Below are 8,948 nucleotides of genomic sequence, written 5' to 3'. Positions count from 1 at the left end.
CTGTTGCACTGTTGCACCCGCCGGTGTGTGTGTGTGTGTGTGTGTGTGTGTGTGTGTGTGTGTGTGTGTGTGTGTGTGTGTGTGTGTGTATACGTGTATGTGTATGTGTATGTGAGCGTGTGTCTGTCCGTGTGACTCGTAATATGTGTCAAGAGAGTGAGGGGAGACTTCTCTATTTGTAGGTGACTGAAGCTAATGTGTTTATCACCAGAGGTCAGAAAGACAGAGATCTGTCGAAGAAACAAGTTTTGATCTGAAACCCGCTCCACAACACCGCCACATATGCGAAAGTAGCGGATTTTGTGAATAAAACAAAGCTTTGTCAAGCGAACTTCTGTGAAGAGGGGAAGGAAATAAGCCGGACACGGATATTTCTTTTTGGAAATCGTAATATGAAAAAGGAGCAGGCCGAGATATTAGGTTTTGTCCCTCAGAAAGAGATCGTCTACAACAAACTTCTCCCGTACGGAGACAAACTAGACCGCGAATCCAATGACATTTTGGCCCAGATTAAAGGGAACTTAGGTCGAGCTGTCCAGCTCCGTGAGTTATGGCCCGGGGTTTTACTTTGGACTCGGAAGCTCTCCACGTAAGTACATTCAAGACTCCAAAACTGCTTTGCTGTGGGAATTGAGCCTGTTTTATCAATAAACCGCAGGCAGAGCTGAATTACTCCGGTAGCTTGTAACGTTAGCCGTTAGCTAGCGTGCTAAAAGCTAAGCGCTACCTGAGTCACTCAGCTGCCCTTGCTCATATGTAAACATCACATATCTGTCTGCTAGTACTCCACGGTGACCTTTCATAATATCGAGAGTAATATTACCTCGGTCTGGTTCGTCAGCGTGGCTTCAGTCTGTAAAATGCAGGAAATGCAGGACTGTTGTAAGCTCATTTCTAAGCTAATCAGCTAACGGAGGCTAACATTAGTGCTGGATAAGCAGCTGCCACATGCATCACTGCAACTAGTGGTTTAGACATGGAGTCCTTAAAAAGACATTTTACTTGGAGGAGACTGCTTACATATTTGTTTCATGCCTTTATGGTTTGCCTTAATCATTTCGATCTATTTTAGTATGTATCTTATTGGCACTGATTCATGATTATTTTTGACCATGTTGAATAACAGACTCTTGCACATGTATATTAAACCTTATTTATGGATATAAGGGGTTATTGTTCTATTCAAATATTTAAGTTTTATGATGCATTATTTAATGACCCTTAAAGTCTTACATAAGTTAATGCTGCGTAACATGTTACCCCTTAGTTGTGTTAAGTGTATTACTAGTGGTTTTGACTGCTGTAGAATTTCCGTAGAGTTTGTATTACCCTAAATACTTGACATTATCTCTGCTTAAATGGGCAGTGTGTTTACAAACTTAATTCCTCATCTATTTGGCTTCTTGCCTCATCATCAGATTAAATTCAAGGGGTTTGTATTCATAGTGGGCATGTTGTGTAGAATTGAATATAATATACGGTTCAGTGAGAGAGTGAGTCATTTGAGCCGATTCAGTGAAGAAGTCAGTGAATTTTTTCAATTGTAATAATTGTAGCTGTATAGGTGTGTGTTTACAGTATATACCCTGCTCTCCCATACTGTTTTCAAGGGTACTACAGTTTAATAGTTGCAGAGGAAACTGCCAACTTGAAAAAAAAAAAATATATATATATATTTTTTTAAAGGGGGATAAGTTTGAGCTTTTAACATTTAGTTGAATGTTTATAAAGGCTCTCTTATATAATCTATTTTGAGGACCCATTCCACTATTTATGCCATGCTAGCCTGACTCCGCTTTAGTCAGAGTCACAGAGCTCTCTGTCTCATGATCACATGGTGGCCTTCGCGCTTTACATATTTAGTGATAAGGTCAAAAGTGCCCCACAGATAACTGATGGCCATATGTTCTTCCCTCCCAAACTATATATACAGTTGAGGTCAAAAGTTTACATACACTTTGCAGAATCATACAAAATGCATGTTATTTTTGATTTAGTATTGACCTGAATAAGATATTTCACATTAAAGGTGTTTACATATAGTCCACAAGAGAAAATAATAGTTGAATTTATAAAAACGACCCCGTTCAAAAGTTTGCGTTCACTTGACTCTTAATACTGTGTTGTTACCTGAATTATCCACAGCTGTGTTTTTTTGTTTGTTTAGTAATAGCTGTTCATGAGTCCCTTGTTTGTCCTGAACAGTTAAACTGTACTAAGTACTAAATAAAAAGTATGCAAAAAAGCATTTTGTATGATCTCTGTTATTTTGGTAAAATAATTAGCCGAACATTTAGCAGATTCTGCAAGATGTATGTAAACTTGTGTATATCAACTTTATATATATATTCTTCCACCCAGGCTTTCCGAATAGTCACTGTATTATTATTGTATTGTATTAAATATTATTCTGTTATAATACTACTAGTTATTTTGGGGTGGTGGATGCTCACTTTCATATTTGGTGGTTTATTATTGCTGTATTGTGTTGATTTAACAATAAACTTAAAAATAGTGTGCAATCTCTAGACTTAGTTTTGGTTTAGTGAATCATGCTGTTTCTCTCTTGCTCTTACTACTCTGACATGATTTCTGCTCTTTTATAGGTACCTTCGGCTGTACGGGAGAAAGTTCAGCAAGGAGGACCATGTGCTCTTCATCAAGCTTTTGTACGAGCTGGTCACCATCCCCAAGCTGGACATCAGTATAATGCAGAGCTTTGCACGACTCCTCATCAACTTACTGAAGTACGCAGAAGTGTCCCCATCAAACACCTTACCATTGCCACACATTTGAGAATTACACAGTAGATTTGTTGTTGGATGATTAAAATGATTATTTACATGAATGAAAGATTAATTGTTAAAAATAATTATAATGAAATTCCATATAAAAAAATCAAAATATAAAAATAAAACAAGGTAATTCAAATGAAATCAAGGTAATTCAAAGTTTATTGTTATTATATGAGAAAATGTTATTTCCATATAATTGAATACAAGGCCTTGACTTTGATTAATGCATTATTATTATTATTAATGATAATATAGAATTATAATTTAGTTATGTTTTAATTATAATTTAGTAAATTCCTAATGTTTCTGAACACACTTTTATTTTAACATACAGGAAGAAAGAACTGCTGTCCCGGGATGACTTGGAATTGCCTTGGAGGCCTTTGTACGATCTCTATGAGAGTATCCTGTACTCAAAAACTGAGCATCTTGGTCTTAACTGGTTCCCAAAGTAGGCCTCTTGCTCTTTTAATCTTCCTACCTATCTCTGCTGTAATCTCACTGATTCTAGTTTGTTGTGAACTATGGAAACAAGTCCAAACAAAATCTTCCATGTGACTGGATACTATGTTTTTTAATAGCATGGTACCCGATGACCAGGCCCACATGGACAGTGCTCTGCTGACTTTAAATTGCCATCATTCACAAAGTTTTACACTGTTTTAAAGCTCTAGTTAATTTGATTATGCTTTCAGCTACTGTATATACCATATATTTATAATTAGTTATACAATATTTAAACCCATTCAATAGATTTCCATCCCAAAATCAGCACAGAAAATATGAAATTAAGTCTTCAGTTTCTTTGTGGGCCTGTTCATGACATATTTGCAGAGATGTAAAGTAGGGATGCTCCGATCAGGATTTTTGCAGCCGATACCGAGTACCGATTTCTTGTCATGGTTGATCGGCCGATGCGATTCTGATACTTCAAGCTTTATACAGACAGTTTCATCGGGCGCACCCGCCTGGCCCGAAGTTAACTTCCGGTCTATGTTTGTTTATCAGTCTGGCTATGGCGCCGGCTACAAACGCAGTTAAAGTTAAAGGGTTAGTTCACCCAAAAATGAAAATTAGGCTGCGTTTTACTCACCCCCGAGGCATCCTAGGTGTATATGACTTTCTTCTTTCAGACGAATCCAGTTGGAATCTTTCAAGCTGTTTAATGCCACTCAGCAGGTGTTGCATTGCTTCAGTCCAAAAGAACTTAAATAAAAATCACACATCCATAAAAAAAGTATCTCACACAGCTCCGGGGGGTGAACAAAGGCCTTCTGTAGCGAATCGATGCGTTTTTGTAATAAAAAATATCCAAATTCAAAACGTAATAATCACTTGAATCTAGCTTGCGCTCACTGTTGTAGACAGAAGCAGTTCCGGGGGAATGACTTATGAGGTCAGCATTGCGCAGCATGCTCCCAGAGCTACTTCTGTGTACAACTGTTGGCGCAAGCAACATTAAAGTGATTATTACGTTTTGAGATGAGTAGACTGAAGTTGGGCTCAGGTGGTTGTGCTGTGGGATGTGTTTCCCATACATTTATTTATTTGTGGTGCTCGTCACAATATCAAAACTGACCGATTTTCCAAAAGGCTTCGTTGAATAAACATGAGCACATACTGTATGTTTAAAAATCAAAACGAGGCGCGGGTGTTTTTATATCACTGTATTTCTGAAGGAAGACTATTTTTAGAAAATGTTTAAATTTTCATTTAATCTTGCATGTTATATGCCTGATAAAGCAGCGTTTATGAGCTCAGCGCTGCTTTTTGTACAGCCGTTACTGGGGAAACCTCTGTTTCTCCCGCTTTAAAGAATCTCCTGCTGGCAGAGAATTAATTTGCATTTTCAGTAAGTCCATCTGATTTAGGCAGCAAACATATTTTACTTTTCCTATATCCATGGGCGCTGCGGATAATCTGCAGGTCAGGTAATAAAAAATGCATTCTGATTATTTGCGGGTGGATAAAATAAATCATAAATGATGCAAATATTAACTACATTTTTAAATAAATTTTTTTCATGAGGCAGACGATTTCGTGTTCGTTCGCCTGATCGGGAAGTTGCAGTGACTGAAACGGTGACATTCCAGATAAAGTTTGAAAGGAGTAAAGCCTGTGTTAATGCTGTTGACTGGGCTAATATGGCCAAAGAAGATATTTAGTTTTATAAATAAATGTTCATTTAAAAGCAGCCCACGATCAGCGTAGCTATTATGTTACCGTTATCCCTTACGGTGCCGACAAGATTTTGTTCCATCCTCCACGCTGTGACAACTCACAAAAGGCTATTTTTAGCCAAGCTGTGCGGAGAGCCGTTTCAGAAACGTTCCATGGCTGGCTGGTATAAACACAAGCATTGACTAGAGCGGCCGCAATCAGCTCCGGTTCCCATGGAGCTGTAGACGTGTGCAGTGAGGCGCAGATCAGCTCTAACGTCACTGAATCTGCTGTTAAAAATGAACCATCCATTCATTAAAATCATCATGCAAAACATGCACATTTTTAATTGTTTCTCGAAACATCATCGCATTTCCACACTAGCGATGACATGACTGTGGCGCCAAATCATTTATGTCCCCACGCATCATGTACGTCGTCACGCGTTGACGTTAGTGGTCAACCGATATGGGTTTTTGACAGCCGATGCCGATATCTTGGGAAGCAGGGTGGCCGATGGCCGATATAATTGTATTTATTTTAAATTTAAGAAATTTGAAATAATTTGAAATGGATTCAAATAATTGTGTAAAATAAACATACTTATACTTTAGAAGACAAAGCATTTTTCACAAATAAATAAATATTTAATAAAAATCTAATTAAAAAGGAAGTAAACACTGTAACCAACAGGGCACTCAGTATTCTGGGAAGTTTGTGTGCATTGGGAATTTTTTTATTTATTTTTTTAAAGCCAAGTTAACACTCATTTTACATACACCACACAATGAAAATGACATGAATATGACAGTGTGCAAATGCATAAAGTGCAGCATAATTTGAAATCACTAGTTTAAATTTAGTTGATCGTGCATCTCCGACCGTCACGCAGAGATCACGCGATCGTGCAGGATACAAATGCACACTTCACAAGATCTCAACTAGATTCGACTAAGTCTGCAAGGTTTGTTTAATTAAACGTTCATTAGTCATTCAAAGATTTAAATGATATCAATTCGTATTTGCTGAATGCTGACGGCAAACGAGAAAGTATTATAATGTTTGCCTTTCTATTCCTAATAATATTAAAGCTGCTGTTCTCAGCGCCATCAAAATAAAAGTCCCGCCTTTGAAAAATGCCAAATATTGGCAGATATATCGGCCTTGGCGATATATCGGTCGACCACTAGTTGACGTCATCAAATTGTGATCGGTTCGTGAAATCGGCCAAGTGTAGTGAGTAACGATCGAGTCATAAAATGTGATTATCGGCCGATGCCGATCGATCGGAGCATCCCTAATGTAAAGTGTTTCTGTATGGTGAACACGCTTATGACATATGATTCATTGTACAGGGCAAGGTGATAAAAATTATCAGTGCCAAGATTGGTTAATGGAAAAGAAGGACCCTGACGTGCTGCCTAAGATTTAGCAATTTGCTTTATCTTGTTTTATTTTATGTTCCCACATTTTAGGCCTTTTAACTGAGCACTACAGACTCTTGTAACACAACCATTCCCATTTAACACACCCAGTATTCTAAGAAGAACCTATTAAACAGTTACAACTGTGAGATTGATGTTATTGGTATGTCTAGCATTGGCTTATGCATTTTTCCTTTTCTCACATTCAGTTATCGAGCAGAAGCCTCAACTAAACAAAAAATGCTTAGTATTGTGCGCAAGCGGTAAGCACAGCTCATGTTTTACACGTTGCACTGTACCTTTCCAAGGGCAGCCGCTTATATTTATTTGCATGTGTCCAAAATGAAAAGCAAATCAACAATCTAAATGAAAATCCCATCACAGCTTACACCTGCATTTGTATTTATAATCTTTGTTTCTGTAGTAGCTTAGTCGTATCCACTTAATAACATGCTTCATAAACACATCAGGAAATGGTGCTCCTTTTAAAGTTTCTAATATTTCATCTTTGTCTGTCAAACACAATTCATGGATGCTCAGAGGGGTTGGTCAGCTCTTATATTTAGACTAAAAGCTCTCCTGACAAACTACAACAGCACAATGACAAAAAACTTGTTGTAAATAACTGTTCTGCAGTACACCTCCTCCAGGAATGGGACAGACTCATCGCTGTGACTTCATTCTCTTTATCTAAGAATCCTTTGATTGTTCTTACTGGTGGGCGAAGGGTTTATATTAAAAGAAGTCACTAATCAAAGCTGTGTTTTCCAAAAGCATCATAAGCCTATAGAGTGCAACAGTTGTGTTCTGGAAGTTCAAAACTATGTTCATTTTCTCCATAGGGAAATAATTAAAGACAGACCAACTGTGAGTTTCCGATGTTGTTAAAGGGATAGTTCACCCAAAAATGAAAATTTGATGTTTATCTGCTTACCCCCAGGACATCCAAGATGTAGGTGACTTTGTTTCTTCAGTAGAACACATTTGATGATTAAGTCCAACCGTTGCAGTCTATCAGTCGTATAATGCATGGCAATGGTAACAAAATCTATGAGAGTAAAAAAAACATGCACAGACAAATCCAAATTAAACCCTGCGGCTGTGACGACACATTGATGCCCTAAGACACGAAACGATCGGTTTGTGCAAGAAACCGAACAGTATTTGTATAATTTTTACCTCTAATATACCACTATGTCCATCTGTCTTTGGGCGCCTGCACGGCATCCGATGCGTGAGGTGTGTACGCGCTTTGGCGTAGTTTACGCACGCCTGAAGTTATGGTTGATTGCTCTTCGGCTGGATATCAACACACTGTGATGAGTCGGCTGCCTCCCCCTAATTATCAGCATCACCCCGTCCCTTAATCGCCACCCTTCGCCAGGCTCCCGACATGAGTGGGTGCATGTGAAAGGAGGGGCGCTGAAATAGCCAGGGCTGGCGGCGTGTGATGGGGCACACCTGAACCGAATGGAGCCTCATCACCGCCGCTGTTTAAATGCCAAGCGCGCCTCTCCTCGGGAGACCGGTCTCTTCCCCGTGCATGCACGCTGGTGTCCTCGTGGGTCCAGGAGGGGTGCGTAGAAGGACTCCCGTGCCACCAGATTCGTGAGCTGCCGAACCCGCAGTCCGGACGAGAACCGCACCCGTTACACGGCCGTCGGGCAAGGATGCCAGGCCGTCTAGTCCCTTCAAGCGCCGTGGGCAGAGAGCAGGATGAAGCCGCTGCCCCTCGCGGAGAAGGGAATGCGAGCGGCCGCCGGACTCCGCCCCTTACCTGGACCCTTCCTTCCTTCCTGACCACTGCCCTTCCCTTCACGAACCCTGCAGCACAACGAGGACACCAGATCCTCTGTTTATTTTGGACACTTGATTCCCTTTTTTCTGGACACTGTTTATTTTCTGTTAATAAAAGCCTCTCCAAGGCCTGATGCCACACCCACTGTGTCTGTCGTTTGCTCCTCCCGCGACAACACCCGTTAACGTAAACTATGCCAGAGCGCGTACAAACCTCATGCACCGGAATTCGTGCTCGTGCCCAAAAACAGTTGGACATAGTGGTGTATTAGAGGTAAAAAATTATATAAATACTGTTCGGTTTCTTGCACAAACCGATCGTTTTGTGTCTTAGGACATTAATGTGTCGTCACGAGCCGCAGGGTTTAATTTGGATTTGTCTGTGCATGTTTTTTTTTTTACACTCATAGATTTTGTTATGCCATGCATTATACGACTGATAGACTGCAACGGTTGGACTTAAAAATCATCAAATGTGTTCTACTTAAGAAACAAAGTCACCTACATCTTGGATGCCCTGGGGGTAAGCAGATAAAGATACATTTTTCATTTTTGGGTGAACTATCCCTTTAATTGATGGTGTAACTGATTTTTAAAGGGGTCATATGATGTTGCTAAAAAGAACATTATTTTGTGTATTTGGTGTAATGAAATGTGTTTATGCAGTTTAAGGTTAAAACGCGTCGATTTTTACAAAGCTCATCGGTCTGAAAAGCTAGGTGTGCTCTGATTGGCCAGCTATCCAGTACATTGTGATTGGCCGAATACCTCA

The 8,948-nt window shown here is 39.6% G+C and overlaps 1 protein-coding gene across 2 annotated transcripts in view; it reads left to right on the top strand.

The window, feature by feature from the left end:
- The first annotated feature begins 88 nt into the window (after positions 1 to 88).
- Positions 89 to 8,948, top strand: part of LOC107584369 (proteasome activator complex subunit 4B) — a 51,071-nt gene continuing 42,211 nt past the window's right edge. Inside the window, exons 1-4 of one of the 2 annotated variants that reach the window (XM_016270949.1) lie at positions 89 to 589; positions 2,607 to 2,747; positions 3,130 to 3,246; positions 6,589 to 6,642. In XM_016270949.1, the coding sequence (XP_016126435.1) occupies positions 393 to 589; positions 2,607 to 2,747; positions 3,130 to 3,246; positions 6,589 to 6,642 (509 nt within the window). In that variant the 5' untranslated portion in view covers positions 89 to 392. The remainder of the gene's footprint in view (positions 590 to 2,606; positions 2,748 to 3,129; positions 3,247 to 6,588; positions 6,643 to 8,948) is intronic. The other variant, XM_016270950.1, reaches the window with a different exon arrangement.

The sequence above is a fragment of the Sinocyclocheilus grahami genome, unplaced genomic scaffold (assembly GCF_001515645.1).
Source record: "Sinocyclocheilus grahami isolate Dianchi unplaced genomic scaffold, SAMN03320097.WGS_v1.1 scaffold59.1, whole genome shotgun sequence".
NCBI classification, from domain to species: Eukaryota; Metazoa; Chordata; class Actinopteri; order Cypriniformes; family Cyprinidae; genus Sinocyclocheilus; species Sinocyclocheilus grahami.
This window is presented reverse-complemented; position numbering and strand designations above follow the sequence as displayed.